Source organism: Sparus aurata, chromosome 2, assembly GCF_900880675.1.
Source record: "Sparus aurata chromosome 2, fSpaAur1.1, whole genome shotgun sequence".
In the NCBI taxonomy this organism is placed as follows: domain Eukaryota; kingdom Metazoa; phylum Chordata; class Actinopteri; order Spariformes; family Sparidae; genus Sparus; species Sparus aurata.
In genome coordinates this window covers 7,466,724-7,486,901 of record NC_044188.1, presented here as the reverse complement: position 1 = coordinate 7,486,901, position 20,178 = coordinate 7,466,724, and the positions used below count along the sequence as shown (strand labels likewise).

General features: G+C 38.5%; 1 protein-coding gene across 5 annotated transcripts; it reads right to left on the bottom strand.

The window, feature by feature from the left end:
• Nucleotides 1-3,912: 3,912 nt before the first annotated feature.
• On the bottom strand, nucleotides 3,913-19,459 carry postnb (periostin, osteoblast specific factor b). 5 transcript variants are annotated; one of them, XM_030404854.1, is made up of 22 exons: nucleotides 19,308-19,459; nucleotides 18,567-18,665; nucleotides 14,122-14,186; nucleotides 13,730-13,887; nucleotides 13,486-13,650; nucleotides 13,244-13,390; nucleotides 12,821-12,962; nucleotides 11,562-11,774; nucleotides 11,299-11,433; nucleotides 10,461-10,609; nucleotides 10,191-10,327; nucleotides 9,871-10,001; nucleotides 9,646-9,776; nucleotides 9,255-9,357; nucleotides 9,053-9,120; nucleotides 8,631-8,676; nucleotides 8,483-8,512; nucleotides 7,745-7,936; nucleotides 7,235-7,282; nucleotides 6,355-6,432; nucleotides 6,237-6,275; nucleotides 3,913-4,822 (listed from the first exon to the last, which is right to left on the bottom strand). In XM_030404854.1, exons 1-22 carry the CDS (start codon nucleotides 19,424-19,426, stop codon nucleotides 4,794-4,796), a joined length of 2,424 nt encoding a protein of 807 aa, XP_030260714.1. In that variant the 5' UTR covers nucleotides 19,427-19,459; the 3' UTR covers nucleotides 3,913-4,793. The 5 variants fall into 5 exon arrangements, with proteins under 5 accessions (XP_030260714.1, XP_030260729.1, XP_030260738.1 ...); XM_030404869.1 differs by lacking the exon at nucleotides 7,235-7,282 and having other exon boundaries at nucleotides 19,308-19,426; XM_030404859.1 differs by lacking the exon at nucleotides 6,237-6,275 and having other exon boundaries at nucleotides 4,085-4,822; nucleotides 19,308-19,426.
• Nucleotides 19,460-20,178: the final 719 nt, after the last annotated feature.

The window sequence follows — 20,178 nt, the reverse complement described above, 5'->3', positions numbered from 1 at the left end:
CTACAAATGTATGATATTGCGGGTTTTTTTTAATTGACATTAAAGAAAAAAGTAAATAAAGTGCTGACTAAAGACAGTAGTTGGACGTGGAAGCACACAAAGACTATATACTAGAACATACAGTTCTAAACAAAGAGTTTTTGCCACAAAGGGTTATAGTAAATAAAACTCTTGGCTGAAGATGTTCAATAATTGATTCATTGGGCTCCATTTATTTAGTGCTGGCAATTATTCCTGGCCCTCTGTGAGAGAATGACAGATTATGTAACATTTGAATCTGCTCCTCTCTATGATACATAACAGAGATGGAAAATTAAAGTCGCTGTGCTCCATAGATTCAACGATGTTAAATGACCTCAAATTAACTTAATGTATTAAGCTTATCAGTTTAGTTAGGATGGCTCAACATCTACCAGCTGATTATAGTGTTAAAAACCTTTAGGTGTGTATAATTCCCTTATTTAAGAAGATTTTAAGTTGACCTGTTGGTGGACAGTTTGATGAAAACCTCTTTGGTGACTGTATCTGTCAGCAACATTTATGTCAGAAAATAAGAGTGGGATCTACTTGAGTCTAGTGTTTTTACTGCAGTAGATGCTGAGTGAGACAGCAGTATATCATGGTGGGTTTGAGAGTGGAAATGCGAGCAGGTCCACAGGCTTGAAAGTGAAATCTTGATGCCTGATGTCTTTCTCACGAAACAGGTTTGTCGTTGTCAAGCTCTCATAAAGGCTTCACTAAACCTGAGTGCTTGCCACAAAGCTGCTTATCTGGTTTAGGTAATACAGAATTTTCCAACTTAGCTACATGTGCATTTAAATCAGTTTTGTATTCAGGTGTCTAAAAAATGTCCAGACCTTTGTTAAATATTTTGTTGAATTGTGTACTTGACTTTTCCCAAATGTTTTCTTCAATGTTCACACAAGTTTACTCAAGGTAACTGTGTATTTCATTTTGTCCCCTGTTGCAATATCTTCCAGATGTGAGTCCAAGTGAGGTAAGAAGTAGGTGAACAAGACTAACGTTATTTGAAATATGCTAAAACTTTATCTTCCCCGCCATTTGTGTGTGAGTCACGTCAGATTTTCATCAGCACTGGTGCTTGTTTCATGGTGTGTTCACCACCAGTGAAGCGGGTTTGATTAGACGATCATTTGTGTTTATTTGCACGCTTCATAAAATAGTTTAATTGGAGTTGTTAGTACTGACAAGCTCACTTGCAGCCTGTGTAGTACTTTTGTGTTACAGGATAATAAAAACTGTGCTAAAGTCCCATTTAAGGAAATAATCAGTACCTGTAAGTCAGTTCAGGTTCTTTTTTATGATTTTATGTAATACAAACACTCCCCTGACCTTGAACTGTCATTCAGAAGTCAGAGGGAGGACACTGATTTATGTTTGCTTCAATATGAGTACATTTAAAAATTGCTTTACTGCTTGGGTGATGTTCAGTCATTCTCCTCATCTCATGTCAAAAAGGACAGACTTTATTTTATTTTATGGCCAAGTCCATACATGCACATGATGGCAATGCAGTGGAAACTCAGCCAAGACTGAGCAGCGATTGTGCCAGGAACCTGTCAGCTCATCGGAGTCAATGTTGCATCCAGATGACAAGTCACTTTCACATAGCTGCATCCAAGGCAATACCAATATGCACAGTAAATGGGCCAGGAAGCTCTTCTGGTATGCTTACATGACTGAACTCCATTTGAAGGTCAGATGAGGTATACCTGTATCCTAAATCAAGAACTACCTATCATACTTTACTCAATGCACGTGTAAACCTCTTGCATTTTGGAGTTTGAGATAATTAAGTCATTCATTTGCACTGATGACACCCGATCAGCTCAGTTATATATAACACTTACAGCTTTTAAATGAGACATATGCATGTGTGATTTTCTAAAATCTGACCTGCAATGAACCTTAACTGTTGGAAGACCAGCACTGAAGAAGAGGTACAGTTAGCCCCAAGTCCTCATCCCTGTAAATGATACTCCAAATATGGAAACTTATGTATTGTTGCATGATATATTATGTATTAAGCATTGATTGATTGTGTTTTTATTTCATCATTCTCTCACAGTAAGAACATTACGTTTGGTGTAAAAGCCACAGCATGATGTGCCTTCCAAGTCTGAGTTATTACAGGAGAGGAAAACTCATGTCATCAGTACAATGTGTGGTCACAAAACTACAAACAACATAATTCTGAAATATGAGTCAAAGCTCATCCGACATCCATCCACACAATATATGGATTTTCAGCCTGTGTGGTTTCACTAAGGGATGACGAACAGATAGCTGCATGTTGGTGATAGTCTTCTTCTTTTTTTTATGCCTTGGTCCTTGGAGGGTATAGGCCGTTGACAAAGGATCTCCAGAGAACTCGGTCGCTGGCTTTCTTTTCTATCTGTTGGTGATAGTGATGAGTGGAAACTGCCACGCCAAGTAAAGTGAAATCTGAATACGTTGTTGGTGATACCAGCAGTCTCATAAATGACTTAATAATTGATTGCAAGATCACAGCTGAGTACAGTGTGGAAAATCCGAGACCAAATGGAAAAGCAATCGGATCCTCCAGCAGATGTTTTCTCAATTCTCAGACGATGTGGTAAATGTATAAATTGTTGCTTGCTGTGTCTGACTGCAGATTGTATTTGCTCTTTCTTCAGCAACAGCTGCATGTTACTGTTGCAGTTTGCTGAAATACTTACTATTACATAATAAACAAACAGGAGGATAAATTATTCATTTTTATGGCCCCAGCCCAAATCCAGCATTACAAACAAGCAAGTTAATATCATTGACATCCTCATATTGCAAAACAATCTATGAAGCTGAGGATGTTTCACTTAGACTGAATTAAGGTCAGTCAATTACAGCATGGCACTCACTATACAGGACATATTTCCCTGGATCAAACACAAACTTATCAAATAGCTGCACAACACCAACTGACGTGAGTCAAAGTCATTTATCTTTATCAAGATGTAAGAAAATATGGCATGCAGATTTACATACATGCATTCACTTATAAAGACTGTCAGATCTACATATTTTAATCAGAGATTTTCAAATGACCGCATTCGTATGGTGAAGAGCAAGCAAGTGTTTAACAGTAATACTTGTTGAAACAAGCAGAACATTCATTAATATGTTCAAACATGCAACAAGGAGCAGTATTTAAGGGCTACATTAATACATCTGTTGGAATTTCTCTACAGTATAGAATAACTTACCACTGACTAGATGAGCCGACAGAAAGCTTCACTTAAGGTGTTAAATATTACTAATTAAACCAGCATGTAAATGGCACCAGAATGATAATTAGTACAATGACTTAATCACTTCAAGCAGAGATTTAACCAGCTGCCTGGACTAATAAGCGCTGTTCTTGAGTACAGTGAATTATTTTGAATGTAAAATTACAGATGAACAAAAAAATGCTTTTTTACATTTTGCCATGTCTGTGTTTTTGGATGGAGCAAGCGTTAGTGTTTGTAACTTGGCAGTTGCCCAGATTTTAAACCATTTTAGTCGATCCAAGAAGCCATAAAATTCAGTGAAGAGCTTTGCACAAGAGCCAAATAACAGAGGAGCTGCTGGGCCTGATCCAAATATCTGTGCACAACAGCTCACACAATGTCCCTGCAGCCTCAGAGCAAATATTTCAGCTGGCTGTATAGTTAAAAACACCAGCTAGCATTTTACACATCCTTCTGATCAACATGTATGTAGCAATGCACTTATTCTTCTTTACATATTACCCACTGGAAATAAAACCATATTAACTGATGTCAAAGTTAAAATTAATGATTTGTTTTCACCCTATTCAATTTATACACACTGTATCATATAGGGATAAATACATTTCATGAAAAAATGGGAAAAAGAGAGTTCATTTTGCAAATTAAACCCAGTTTATTTTATATTACACAAAATGTCTTGGGAGTTTCCAAAGTGGACAGCCAAACTCCCTTTAAAACATGAAGAAAAATGACTGGGCCACTGACAAAGGATCAGTTCTCAGTTGAATTTAAAGACCTTGTACTTGGAAATACAAAATGTAGACATAATATTTAGATTGGACATTTGATGTTTAATCTCTGAACCAATGTCATGTACCTAGGAGTTTTACAAGTAGACATTACTCCAAACAACACTGTCTTCAGATGCCCTCATCATACTGGCACATTTATTGCAAAAAAAAATGAACTTTATTAGCAGATGCTTGACAACCTTGACAACCTGCAGTTGGAGACATTGTTCCAAATGAAACAAGCATAGACAACATTTACATAAAACCTTAAGAGTTTGTAAAAGTCTAAATCTAAAAACACATCATCATTTCTTTTTCCACTCTACATCATGCTGAGATAATATCAATCTTGCCAAACAGCTAGCACAATCTTCCTTTAACCTTCACCAGTCAGAAAGACATGGAGAAGTTTAATACTGAAATGTTTTTATTACAACCTTAATGGCCTGAAATTTATTGCTACCCTGACTTGCTCCACGTCTTTAAAGTCATGCCAAAACATTCATTTGAACACTGTTTACATACTATGCTGAATTAAAAGACTAGTTCAAGACATTGCACACTCATAATAGATATACATTCAAAGCACCATTAAATTGTTTATGAGAATAGTTTTATTTTTGTCAGTTACACCTATTACAGTATATTTGAAATCACTGACATCCTAAGTGTATCCCCTGTATTAAACATCCTCTGGTTTTGGTTCTCTCTCTGCCTTTACAATGCTGATATTCTCATCCGTCCAGGCTCAGTCCCTTCCTCTCCTCCTGTTGCCAGCTGGTACAAGAAAAGTCAAAGGGTACAACCATTAATACATGTCACTGATCACTATGTAGCTATGTACTGTACCGCGTTAAAGTTTTGCGTGTAGGCTCTGATCCCAGAGGGAAACACCGAGCTCAGCAGCAGGGAGTGGGGAGTGATGATGATGATAATTACAGACGCCGAGCTCACAGGTGGTTTATGGCGTGGAGGTGAGGCTCTTGATTTGCTACACATTATAAACGACAGCTGCAGCACCAAGAGCCAGCATAGCTTAATGAGAGCATTGTGACGGCAAGCACAGCAGCAAAAGAGTGAGCAGCACACAGTTGGCTGACAGGAATAGCTATAGATTTGGGGAAATATGCTTATTTGCATTATTTCAAGAGTTAGATGAGAAGATTGTTATGTTTTCTGTGTCTGTATGGTATAAACATTCAGCAGCTGCTAAACACCTCTAAAATGTATTTAAAGGATGGCCCATCCCAAAGTGACCTCTTGTGCTATTTATCCACCTAGATTTTTTATTTACATCTGTTTAATTTGAGTTGCAGAATTTGGGAGACATCATCCATAGATATGTCTACCCCATCTAAAATGAAATGGAATGATGGCAAAGGTGCAGATGGAAGTGTGCATCTAGTAATGGATAAGAGGCTCATGCTAGTGACAGCATGAGACGTCACATTAAGGTCATCCTCTTTGGCGGAGCTGCAATGTTGGCATGTTGTCCATTAGTTAGCATAGTTAGCTAGCCTCTTGTCCACATATCGATGCGCATTTGCTTCTGTGCAGGTATTATGGTGCATTTTGGTTGAAAAAGAAATGGTTCTGACATGAAGGTACCAAGCTCCTCAAGCCAAGTCCCACCTAGCGCCATCTTACAACAGAAGGATCTAAAATATCTATTTTTGATGTGGGGGTGAACAAACCCTTTGACACATTATATCTGGTTTGTTTAATCTGTACAGAGTTAAAAATGACACATTGTGGTTTTATGTGGAGAACTATATCATGGCAAATTTATATTCCTTCACATGACCCCTTGTAAAATCAAACAAGACATAAAGTGACAATGTAAGCTTTAGAGGTGTTGGTAGGCAGATTGTGCTCCCTTTTGGGAATGTTAAGCTTTGTGAAAAGCTAAGCTATTTTGCTGCTAGTTGTCTCATCTTCTCATCTAATTTACTGCAAGAAACTAAGAAGCCTAAGTATATTTCCCGAAATCTTGAATTATCCTTTAAGTACACCCGCCACGATTGAAGAGGTGCATTGGATAAATTATGCAGGAAGCATAGTATGCCATGTGAACGTGGCAGTTGACTGCCTGAAGGAGCTCACATAGGCTAAACTACATTTATTACAAATGCAGGATTTCTTTTAGACTGGCCGTTTTTTAAAATGTATTTATTTGTTTATCTATTTTTACCTAAAACTCTTCGGGAAGAGGTTCTTCTTGAACCACCTCCTATAGAGGCAAAGAAACATATTAATCACATTTTATTTCTCAATTATTCTTTCCCAGTCACTGGGATGTACAAACTCACCTTGGATAATTCTGGTAAGCCTTTCAGCATCAAAATTAGGGTTCACATCTTGGCTGGAAATTTCTGAAAGGTCAGTTCCTGAAGATAAAGGAGAAACCTTAAAGAGAAACTGACATATTTTTCTGCAGGCATACATTATTGTTACTTAAAGTGAAACTCTCGCCAAAAAGCAACCGAGGCTTTATTTGGGATTGAATATGAGTCAAACCTTCGTGTGAAAGCATAATTACGACGAAAGAGGCCCTTTTAAGATTTACCATAGTTTTGGTTTTGGGCACGTTATTTTTAGAACACTAAGAAGGCTCGACACAACATGAAACTTTGCTCGTAGCATCACTGGGGTCTCTACTCATGAACAAGAGCATTGAGAACATTGCCTTCTTAGTGTTCTAAAAATAGCGATTTTGAGGCTAGCATGTCTTGCCCCATGCACTCCCGTTCAAATTTAACATGCCCAAAACCGAAACTACGGTAAATCTTAAAAGTGCCTCTTTCGTCGTAATTATGCTTTCACACGAAGATTTGACTCATATTCAATCCCAAATAAAGCCTTGGTTGCTTTATGGCGAGAGTTTCGCTTTAACAAACTTTGTCTTCAAAACTAACTGGGGGTTATCTTCTAACTGCAGCTTGATTTGATTTACATAATAGGTGTTTTAAGTCTATTTAATCTCTCATTACCATCCATTATATTAAGTTTGTCTATTGTTTTTTTTTTTTACAATATTTTTAGGATTGGCATTACTTGTAATACATTACTTGAAATAGTGTGAATTTAACCTATGTTGTTATATAACCACTGGTAAATAAACCCCAATGCTTAAAATAAGAGAAATTATCCTTGAATTTCTGTATTCAAATTTGAATCCCTTTCACTGACCTTCCAGGTTGATGTTAGTGGTGCCAGTGCTGACCGAGTACTGAGGACCTGTAGATGATGACAGTGTTCGTGTGTTCTTAAGATGATGAATTATATAAAGTTGATGATTCAACACAGCCTCACCCATAATGTCTTTTGGTTTTACACAGGACAAGAACACCGGTCTCCTGGGTGAACATTTATTTGACCCATCCATCAATCCTGAGCTCCGCCCTAATTGCACTCTGTTGCTCTTTATACTACCTCACCTGACACTTTTTATGTGTGGTATTTGGTAGCATCTGTTTTCCATGTGTTATTATAGACCCTTCACTCTTCCTGGTCACCTTTATTGGTTTGGTTGATTGGGATCAGGCAGGAGGAGTGAGACTGGTCTTGGTTAGGGTTAGAATAACAGGGTAAGCAAGTCAAAGGTGAAGTAGGGTGAAGGCATGACAACTTTCACAATTTGAAAGTCTGTCGTGGTGTTATTTTAGCGCAGGTCGAAGAGACTGGAGCGGAGATTTTTACCTGAGACAACCCTTGTGACTTTGGTGATGGTGGGATCATTGTCAATGACCCGCGTGACTTTGGTGATGGTCGGCTTTGCTTCAATGACTCGGGTGACTTTGGTAACAGATGGTTTTGCTTCAATGACTCTGGTGACTTTGGTGACAGAGGGCTTTGTTTCAATGACTCTGGTGACTTTGGTTACGTCAGGAACTATAAAAAGCAGAGAAGACATTGTTTCAGCACATTGAAACAGGCGGCACAGCATTGCCCCTCGATACAGAGAATTCTCCATTTGTATGCAGGTTACATGACAAATGGACCTTTCACTGGATCAGAAAGGTTGCTTTGACAAAAATGTGATTCATAATCAAAAAATTTCTGCCATCTAGTTTTTTAGTAGAATTTTGCACATGATTTAATTTCATAAGTTGTGTTCCTTATATATTGTTAATGTTTAACCGTGAAAGTAATTTATGTACTTTTCTCTTATTCTCTATTCTTTTCCCTTCTCTATGACTAATACTTAAGTTGCTAACCCCAGCATATGCGTACATGTACTTGCATGTGTATGCAGAATTATCTGTTAACAAAAAGTGTCAGCAGTTTATCAGTGCATGTTTCAACTCAACAGGCACCAGCCTTCCTATTTTTCTCCGCCTATTTTAGGCTTGCAACTATTATTGTCCAAATACAATATGTAAGACTTTACTGATTAGGAATCACATGATGATGATACTGCAATCATCATTACTGTACCTTCCTGGATGACACGAGTGACGATCCTCTCTAATGACAATAGGAGATATAAAGCCATTAATGTCACCAAAGAATGCATTTAGGGGTAATTATTGCAAAATAAAATAAAATAAAAAAGCAAAACAAAAACTAAAATGTTGTTACTTACTCATAAATGTCAGGGGAATCTCCTGATACCTGAATCCTGAAATATACTGTAAAACAAAGATAAAGTAAAGTCTGTTATAGTAGATTTCCAGATGAACATAAAAATGTACAGTATGACCACAGCTGGACTTGTGTGTATGCTGCACAACAAATCATAAAACTAAAAGACATTCGTTTATGATTAAAAGCAAAATTAACACCTGTGCTCAGTCAGCAGCCGCACCTAATGACTCTCTTCTTTCAAACCACTAACTTCATGCATGGTTTTCAAGCAGGGTCTTGTTTTGTACTTTATGTTGAGAAATACATTTTTTTTGGCAACCAAATCAAGAGTTTGCAATGAAACATACACAAAGAAAACTGCACCCTGCCCTAAATAATAAACCTTGCTTAATAACAATAAATCATGTTTTGATAAAACACCTTGATTTGCATGTAAGAGATGAGCCTCTTCAACAGCATGAGGAGATCCTGGCTTCCAACAGGGATATCTGGAGAAAAAAAAAACAGGGCGTTGACTGCAGTCAGGCATTTACAACAGTTATAAATGACAGAGAGGGAGCATCTCTTGACAGATTTACAATAGAAGGGAGTCTTCACAATTTTGACTGGGTAAAAACTTTACCTCCAGGATACAAGACTTGTTTGACGAAGTGAATGACTCCATTTGTGGCCATGATATCAGATTCAGGGACTTGGACGGAATTCACTTGCATCGTGTTGTTTGCCTGAAGGAGACAGTTAAAACAGTTACAGACGCGAAAAAACACAAAATGAAGGGCTTGAACGAACCTGTGTTTAAAGCATGAAGATGATGTTATTAGCTTGCTGAGGTGACTGAGTTTAGCAAACTGATGATTTTAGCAGATAATAAAAAATGACACTCCCATGATATTAAGGACTTTTAAAAATAGTTTGATTTATTCTCTGTATTTTTATATTCAAGGATAACAAAAGGTATAACGTTTATTGCCCTAGGACAAAAGAAGTTCAGTCTTGCTGCACTAAATACTCACAAGCATCACTCTGATGTTGCTACCCTGCAGAGACTTGAGAAGGTTCGTCACTCCACTCTCCAAACCACCACCAATGAAGATACCATTATTGAAGTGATACAGAAGGATCGTTCTGAGAGCATTTATGTCACCTGAAATAAAGACAGTCAAACAGAAAATCATTCAATTATTTTGCGTGATTTTTAGCATGCAACAGAAAAAACAAAGATAATCTGGGAGACCTACCCTTCAACAAGGCCAAATCTCTCTCGCTCACACCAGCAAAAGCCTTATCGGTTGGGGCGAACAGAGTGAAGTCTCCCTCCTGTTTCAGAAGGTCAGTCAACTCAGCAGCTTCCATCAGAGACAAAAAGATCCTGCAGCACAGAGAATAAAACAGTAACTTGGCTGAAACCACTGCAGACTGACAGCTTGCAACAACAGCACTTTCTCATTCCCATATGTGCCATGTGTATTTAATGGAAAGATCCGAAAAAATGTGGTTTTAAGTATCATGCCGGATTTTAATACCAGAGTCTATTTTACTAGCATTGCTCAGTACTTACTTGAACTCTCCATTTTCTGTCAGAATGTCAAACATATTTTTTTCCGCTGGTTTCAAGAAAGTCCTCATGAGATGAAGGGCCCCGTTGCTTCCTTCCTTGCTGCCTCTTATCAGACAGGAATTCTCAATGCACACAGCCTGCAGAAATATTCCACAAGGTAAAGGACAGGAGATTAATGTCATGTGTCAAAGACAAGAGGATTGATGGTCAGATGATATGGTTAATTCATATAGTGTATGTATAGTGGCAGCCAGCCAGAAGTGGACGCACTGTGCGGTAGATGAAGACCCTTAGAAATTTTCCTCCGATGGTCTCCAGCCGCTGGCCATTATACAACTGGCCCAGGACAACCTTGCTCTTCAAGATGTGGCTCTCCAGAATAAGCTTGAGCATCCTCTGATCCATGGACATCACTTCATCTGTAGAGGAAAGAATTGTTTTCTGATATTTTCTAATTAAAATACCGGCAGGATTATATATTTACACCAAATGTATTGGCTTCATTGACAAAACCTCTGTTTACATTTTTATTCATTTGCCCTGAATGTCCTGAGAACAACAGCCATAATAGTAACTGTGAGCGAAGACAAATGTGCTGTTAATGACTTGATTTACTGCACAGTTCTGTAGGTGGAACATGTAGAGTAACCAATAATTCATGTCTCATGATTTGTAGGTTTCTGCACATGTAGATTCCAATGAATTTATGGATGAATGTAAGGTTCCTTTTACATCCAGATGTTTCTGCCATGTGCACTCCTTACAACCATTTAAAATCGCACGTCTATAAAGATGAAAGTATTCTGCCTCAATTTATCACACCTTCTTGTTACAGAAAAAACAAAACATCTCTACTCCCTTTGGGTGAGGTTCAGGAATGTTGTCTGGGAGTGTGGGTATTTGTTCTTATATGACCTAAAAGTGTCCTAATTTCCCCGAGGCTCCATATATGTGCATATCCATTCAGTTGTGAGTCAGCACGCCCAGGGAAGCATTTCCCCTTTTCTAGACTATGACTGAATGCGGAGCAGCCAGGCTTCATATTCAACCAACCGCTGAGAGGAAAACAGGGAGGCTTGAATGATGTAATGATCAGCATGTGACTTACCACTGAAGGCGACGTTGAGGGGAGCCAGCAGAGTGTACTCAGCTTCTGGTCTCATGGCAGCAGAGAGACCCAACTCGGACACCATGTCACCGAAGGTTGACTGAGAAGTTCCAATTAGTTCCATCACCTGCTTAGCTTAAAGTGCACAGGAAATCCCAGCAACATTTTAATATGGATGACAGCAAAATACCAAACACCTTGCACAATGTATATATGTATGCAGTAAATCATGCTTAAACAAGAAGAGGAGATGTGAGTCTTACCTGAGTCTGGCATGAGCACTTGGTCAATAAGGTGGATGACACCGTTGGTGGTGACAATGTCCTTCTTGAGAACCATCTTTATACCGTTGACTGTCAAGCTTTCGCCATCACAGCCGATCTCAATGTTGTTGCCCTCAAGGGTCTCATAAGAGGTGCCAGCCATGATAGCCTCAGAGCACTGGACTGAGTCCAGGAGGTGGAAACTAATAAGAGCTGAAAAAGAGGGACCAACATTAATAGTGGTTGAAATACATCAGTAGATCTCAATCAGCTGTGGCTCAGCACCAGCCAGCACGTGCTCCGCTGCTATGAGAGGCTAAATTATAAAGTGCTTTCGTCCGTGAAGGTAGGAAATATGAATACAGTTAATTTCCCAAGTTGATTTGAATGTAGACTGGGTCAGTTGGCTTTGTGGGCTGTTTTATGTTCTTTCTCATGTTACACTGCAGCTGAGGCTATAAAGACCTGGGAACCTGAAGACCCTTTGGATCCCTTGGGTCCTTGAGTGAGAAGACTTGTGATTTCTTCACAGTTCCGTTTAACTTTATGTGAAACGGTCTGATCTCACATCATAGGGCGAGCTGTGGGCTAATAAAAAGTTTTGGATTCCTGTCAATTTGACCAGCTTCCTCAATGAAGCAGCTGTTTCCTGTCGGTCTGTGTTGACGCAAAACAAGCTAAAAATGATACAAATCTGCACTTTTTTTTGCTTTTTTCACCATCATTTCTAAAGACCTCATAGTCATTGAACATTTAAATATATACATTGTTATAACTGACAGTTGAATTGGTGTTGATCCTGATCCACTCGTAACATATTTTTAAACAAAACAAAACAAACATTACTGAAGCATCAGATGATGCGCTGCTTTATTTGACTTTCCAGCCACAACTTCACGCATGACTTGAAACTAGAGACCTACTTTTATTACTGTTTGACACAACTTTGTTGAACAGTTTGCCAAATGTGTGTAGGCTCCAATCCACTGCGGCTTCATCTGTTTCAAATTGCAAGAAGTTGAACATGAAAAAAAAAAGGAACTGAAAAACCGAGTGACTGTGTGTCTAGCATATATGCCGCCGGGGGAACCACTGCTTTTCTTTCCCTGTACCTTCATCCTAAAATATAAATATGGTTCTACTTTGCTACAGCTAATATAAACCCCCAGTCTCCGCTGCAGTGTTTTAAATGGCCTTGAGTGATCTTTTGGGCATTCAGTAACAGAGACAGACCTTTCAAGAATAAAAGTTTGGGTTACCTTTGAGGACCTCCGGGTCGCTCTGAAGTCTCTCCAACACGTCGCCGCCCAGACTGTCAAAGGCATCGTTGGTGGGGGCAAACAGAGTGTAATGTCCTGGCTGACCCAGCTTATCCGACAGTCCAGCTCTCTGTGCCATATCCTAGATGATGATTTCACCAGTAGGAGTCTGTTTAGTGAACTTTAAATGTACAATAAAGTAAAGTAGAAGAAAAAACTGCATGAGGTGGTTTCAAAAACCTTATTATAACCTTAAGTAAGAAATCTCAAATACAAACTCTGCATTTGTTTTTTTTTTAAGTTTCCTCTAAACCTCTGCAAATGTAAGTCTGAGCCTGTGGTCTGGTGTGACATACTTTTGCATCAGTGTTTACAGTTACTGCAGAAACCTTGTCCTTGAGGTGTATTATTTTGTCTACTTACACTCAGAGTTGTCAGGTCATCGTCAACGTCGATGACATCCTGGATTGTGTTTCCAACAGAGCTGATGACACGGTCAATGACATGCACAACTCCATTGGTGGCAACCTGGTTTCCATAGATAATCCTGGCACAGTTCACTGTCACCACCTGCACATTTCATATATATCAATGTTATATCGCTAAAAGGGTTTTTAGTAAAACTGCAGTGGACTGTTACAGTAGTATTGAATGATAATACTCACCCCATTGGAGTAATGGTTAATCTGAAGACCAAGGTCATTGTACATGGAAGTGACTGTCATCCCGTTCCTTAAATCTTTAGTTAAGAAGCGTTTGTCGGCCATGTGATAATGCAGAGCGTTGTACAGTTCAATGTTCACGTTGCTGACGAGTGCACTCCTCACTGTCTGTTAGACAAGGAAAATGAGATGTTCAAACCTCCTACTCAAAGAGGTTCCACTGCTTTCCATTTTGTCCTTGACTCACCTCATCCAAAAGCTCCCAGGCCTCGTTGCTGGGGGCGAAGAAGGTGTAGGATCCAGATCCCTCAATCTCAGGTCTTAGCTTAGAAATGTCAGCGTAATTTTGGGTTGAGGTGGCTTTCACCAGACCCAAGGTGCCATACACATGGTCAATTGGAGCCACTAAAAAGAATTTAGGATAAGCATTATCAGATGTAAGACAGTCTTTCTAAAATCAGTAATAAGAAATCTCTTGGCTTGAGAAGAAAGACTCTACATGTGTCATCAACATGCTACCACATCCTCTTCTAGTGTGTTTGGTCTGGTTAAAACAAAACCATACATCTGCTCTACATGTGGAGGATACAGCCTCATCTAACCTCTATACACCGACTAATTGTAGTTAACATACTATACCTGCAGGGCAACCACGCATGCCCTCTAGCTTCATGTACCCGGGGCAGCATTCATAAAGCACAGTCCTGCAAGAAAAGCACACAGATCACAAATGTTGACATAACCCCATGTAAGTAGCACGTTCTTTGAAATACTGTTTGTATGTTTTCAACATAACCGTGCAAGAGATTTGTATTTTTTCTGGCTGCCATGTTAGAAGCTGAATCATTATTTTGGCTTGTGTATTCACTATTTCCACATGTTACTCATTATCTCCTTCATTACCCCAGCAAACCATGTGCTCCAACAGCTCAGGCCAAAACCTAATGGAAAGGCTGCCTCAAGGATTGAGCTACCATTACAGTAGTAGATTTATATTACCGAGACCTCCTCTTTGAAGCTAAACAATTAGTTTCGACTCTACTTGGCATTTGGTTAACCTCAGAAACATTACGATTTTGGCCTTCAAAAAAATGCAGTGTAATTAGGACTGAGTTTTGGGAAATTTCGGTTGACACAAGGAACATTTAAATGGTTTAATGGTCTGTATGGAGACCTTTGAGCTAATCTGAAAAATAACATTATTCAATTTTCACCAGAGCTTTTGTTACAGATTTCTATAATTAAGAGAATGAAATCATTATTTCTCTTAAGACATATTACATCCAAAAAATAGAAGTTTAATTGCTGATCGACAAACATGTTCGAGGAATGTCTCCTCCTAGTTACTGCAATTGGTTCTGGACACTGTAGCCTGAGGAGGATAGTAAAATTCAAACTGCAGCTGCTACATATAAACATGACATTCTCCCTTGCCTCAGCAGGTTTGAACATGTTGGAATTATTGCATTGTTTCCATCTCCTGGAAGACCAGAGATGTATATTTCACCTCAAATTACTCACAGGTATGCAACAATAAAAAGACCCACAAGATATAAAGATCACCACAGATGTACCCATTAGTGATAAACAATACCACATGCATCCAGAGTTGGCTGTGGGGTTCATCACTGTAGACTGCCCTGTGTTTATTGTGAGAAAACCTACAGGGAAGCTGCTACTTCCCTTGTTTTTCACCTCAACATGATCAAAATCATCAGTGGCAACTAACAATCGTTTCATCATTGTTAAGTCAGTTTACTTAGTTGATAGGTCTATAAAATATCGGAAATTGGTGAAAAAAGCTGGTAAGTGCTTCCAGAAAACCCAAGAGGACCTTCACAAATTTCCAGTTTACTCCACAGCACAAAGATGTTCCATTTACTGTTATGGAGGAGTGAAGAAAACCAGAATATATCTACTTGGAATCAGAACATTTTGACTTAAAAAAAAAAAAAAAAAAATCAGTTGACAACTAATCAATTAATTGTTGCAGCTCTAACCATGACAAACATCTTTGTATATTTACTTGCTAATAATACCTGATAATGTTCTTATGGGAGTGAAAAATGCATGGGAGCACTATTGATACATAACACAAAAGGATTATCTGGACACCAGGAAAGCCCTGCATGAGTACCAGTTGTAGTTGAAAACAGACAGACTTGGCAGCATTGACAAGGGCAAATAATGGCTTATCTGAATTGAATTAACAGCTAACTAAAAGATGCAAGTGGAAGTAGTTGCTCTTCATAAAAATGAATTTGCTTTTGAAAAATCCATATGGAACTATCTCAAGTAATCGTTCCCATGGACATCATAGTTGTTCAGGACTGTAAATGATGAACAAGGCAAGAATGTACCGCACACAGCACAACCATCTGTGGATAGCAATTAATGAGTAACACTGAAACTCTGGGTCGAAATAAAAGGCTTCAGGCAGAAACTTGTTTCCTTTCCTGTCGCGGGTTGCCCATGGCTGTTTTCCACTGTTGATGTCTCAGACTGAATACAGACCGAGACTTCTGGGTCACGGCTAACTGCACCCCTTCCCTTCAACAACTGTATTTGAATAGAGTTGGAGGGATGGGGATGAGATCACACAAACCCCATTGGGGCAGAGTCAGCAAAAAACCCTGCAACATTGCACTCCCACACTGAGGGGTTGTGTCTGGCAATGGAGTTGGAAACTTCTGACTTGTCAGCATCTCTATAAAAGACCATTTCCACTAAGATTCATGATAACTCTGTCAAACGTAACATAAGCCATATGTGGCTTTATTCCAATTCAACCCATCAGTAATGTGCAGTGTGGTTGTACACAATTTTCATGGAGACTGCTCTGGAAGCAGAACCCCTCTCATTTATTGAATTAGACCTCAGAGGGTGAAGACAAGTTCTTTGGCTGGCTTAATGAAATTAGACTGAGCTACGATTGCCAAAAGCTACTGTAAAAAGTGTAATCTAAGCCATATTAGATCATCTTGCTCAGTTAGATTACCTGAAGAATTCTATACTTTCCAGATGGGAATGCTTGCCTGCAGCCAATACGTATTGTAATGGAGGTGCCAAATTGTATTGTGTAAACACAAGTGACCTCTGCTGGAATTTATTTAAATTTCTTTTAAGATAAACTTTGAAGTTGTGATCGTTCTGAAGTCAAATGTATATATGTATTTTCTCAGAATGATTTGCTATTAAATCAGCTCAACTGAAAGTGCTGACTAAAACAATTACACAAACAGCTGAACTGAAAATTAGCAAATGTTATGTCATTGTGCTTGTGAACTGCTGGGAAACATCTGGGAAGCTTCTGGAGGACATGGTGGGAGGAACAATGTGAGGTTTGAAACTTCAGGAAGGTAATATAATCTATGTGATGATAATAACTAATGCTAAATGTTCACACCTCATTTTCTTAATGCATGTTTAACACGTTTGTCCATCCCCTGAACCAAAAACAGATTTAATGAACATTTAATTCTGTCTTGAGAAAAGAAGATACTCCACACTGCTCTCAGCACCACAATGTATTACTTCCACCAACGAGATTATACTTTTACCCGTGTCTTGTTTGTCAGAAGGATTACTTTCAAATTGTTTAATCAGATTTCCAAGAAATTTGGATGGAAGATGGGTCACGGCCCAGATAAGACCCTATTAACTTCTGCTATCAAGCCAGATAAACAGACAGATCCAGGAAAACATTGCGAGATAGGGAGTTTTTCAACATTTTGTTGATTTCAACACAGGAGTTGATTTCACATTTAGATGTGAGTGAGTACAAAAGGGGACTGCTGGGTCTTGGCGTAGGTATGCGCTCTTCTGACTGTCACTCTATTATTAATACTAATGTTTGGTCCCTCTGGACCTCCACTGAAAGTGTTTCAACCAATTGTTACAACCATGATAGATAATGCTCAGCCCTGTTTTTGTGTGCAGGTGTGGGTCAATTATTCTCCTATGGGAGTGTCTCTTTATTATAAACTATTATCTATTATCTATTTAAACTCTTTGCTGTAGGACATTTGAAACAATTCCAATTATTACTGAATAGTGATGCAGAGCAATTGCAGTGTGTGTGATCTACTTCCCTCATGACTGAAGTGACACTTTCCTATATACCATCTTAGATGGTTAGTTTAAAATTACAATTGAATTACAACAAAAAAATAATTGTATCTTTAATTATCCAACAATAAGCTATTGTAGTATATAGTTAGAGCTCACAGTGCAGCTCTGCATTGAAGAAATATTTGTTCAGGAGATCTTCAATGAGGATATTTTAAAAGGAGTAAATCAGTGAACCAGTTTACCATTTGAATTCAACTCTGGCCCAGCTATCTTTTGATTGATTCCGTAGTCTCACGTCAGACTCCCATTGAAAAAGATAAAATTCTATGGCCGTTGCCACCGTTAACATTTGCCAAGTTCAGTGAACAGTGTGCATTCATTATGAAGAGCTAAGCCTATTTAGAGAGCTGAGCATGACTTAAGCATAATGCAGGCATAGAGGGCAAGCTTAGTATGCATGTGTGAGAGAGAGGGGAGAGACTGTATAATAGGCATGGCGTCGATCCATGTTTAAACATAAAAGTGCTGAGAGAGCTGGAACAATAAGAGAAAAAGAGGTTGTCTTGAATGATTGAACTGAACGCTTTTCCATTCATGAGTACAGTCGACATTTTGCAGCCACATCATATCCTGGAATGAGTGGTTCACCACTGTGGCATCCAACGACGACTAGGCTTCCTAAGTTATGAAAACCCTAATTTTCAGTTTATAGGACTGAATAGGACAGTCTTCAAAACAAAGGCCTAAGGGCTGTGTCCATCAATGTGTTTTCCATTTTGAGTGGTAGTTTGATTCAAAGTAAGATAACAGATGTGTGCCTCTATGGAAACATGAAAGTTTCCATTAAACCCCTCAAAGAAGATGCAGTAGAAGAAGGAGAAGAAGTAGATAGTACAGAAAAATGCTTTTGCATATTCAAATCTGACACTTTTAAGTCATTGAATTGTCTTGTAATGTTCATCTTTAAAGAGGAGAAACAACTTGTGTTGTTGGAAACATGAAATAACACTTACGCTTTCTTTCCACAGATGGCCCCTTGGTACCAGTTTCGACAAGTGCTAAAGTACTTCTTCTTGGTCCCCATGACTTGCTGGAGTGCGCAGACATTGGGTCTGATGAGAATTAAGGGAGAACGTTTATGTTTTTTTTTTTTTTTTTTTTTAGATTTATACTATACCGTCCTAGAAGGGGATTTGTTTCCATTTCAACATAGCAACACACAGAAAAAAAACAATGCATTAATACATTCAACAAAATGGGGTAAAGCATTAATCATCAGGTAAAACACATGAGTAAGATTCTATTCAAACGCTGAAATAATTTACAGTTGATGTGACAAATAGCCCTGCCGGGTGAGACAAGGCTATCTAAGTGTGAATAATTGTTGGCAACTACCCATGCTGCTTCTGAAACCACACAGTCAAAAATGAATAATGACATCCACACCTGCTGGATGTTAAAGTAGTTTGCCAGATTTGTGCTATGATTCAACTATTCAAATACAGTAAATGAAATATGCCATAAACAAAATACATAGATATAAAGGTGAAACAATTGTGATTGCATTATACTAGAGCAGATTTCCCATAAAATCATAAAAGATAAAAATATGCAGAAATGATAAAAAACTAATGGTGCTTGTTATGCTCAAGACTCAACACAATTCCATGCATGCAAAATAAAATAACATAACATCACAAGGGCAACAAAAAAGCCTCTAAAATAATAACAATGACAAATATTAATAAGCTTACCCTTCTTTTCTTGCCCTGATGCGACTGTGGGCAACTATTTTGTCATAAGCTGAAGAGTCAGCCTTGTCAAATGTAGAGAGCACAAAGAGTGCAAAGGCAGCTACAAAAAGGAGCTTCATCCTTGAGTTCTCAGCCAGCCCTTCCAGACCCAGAGTAATGGGAGAAGACTCAGAGTGGGAGTTTATATACCACAAGTCTCACCCTCCACTCAAGGAGGATGGCTACATTTCATGCATGCATGGACCACCCAGAACCTCTCAAAATCTACATTTCTTTTGTGTCTTCATCATATTATATTTGATTAACAATGTTATGTTATGTATTCTAAAATATATAAGATTATTTATGGACGTCAGGTTTTAACAGTTTTAAAAGTGTGACCCCTAGCACATTAAACAAAATGTTTTGAAGTCTTTGCACACACTTTTGATACACTTGTCACAACATCAAGATTTTGGGCTTAAAAAATTGTTTAAAACTAATTGCTGAATTATCTTCTCAGTACACTGCTACAAAAAAACTAAGCATGCATATTACAGCCCTTAGCCAGGTGCTTGACTAAGACATTTATAATAAGCAGATGAGAAAGAGAATCCAGATGTATCTTATCTTAAAGTGTCATTTATTTGGACCGCTAACAAAGAAACATTACATACTATCTGCTCTGAGCAAATGCCATTGCCATGGCTGTATTAATCTTTCAGAGTGTAGTTTGCGCCACCTAGTGGTGAGAGAGAGTGCAGGCAGGGAGTCTCACTGCATCACTACTTTGCACGTACTAATTTTTACATTGAGAGGGAATAATGTTGAATGTTGAATTATTATTTGAATAATGATAGACCAGACAACTCATCCATAAATTGGATGACAG

Coding starts and splice junctions, on each gene's coding strand:
- postnb (XM_030404854.1), bottom strand. CDS start 19,426: ATGAAGCTCCTTTTTGTAGCTGCCTTTGCACTCTTTGTGCTCTCTACA. Junction 13,391..13,485: donor TTAACCATTACTCCAATGGG/GTGAGTATTATC, acceptor TGAAATGTGCAG/GTGGTGACAGTGAACTGTGC. Junction 11,775..12,820: donor CGACCCGGAGGTCCTCAAAG/GTAACCCAAACT, acceptor CCTCTTTTTCAG/CTCTTATTAGTTTCCACCTC.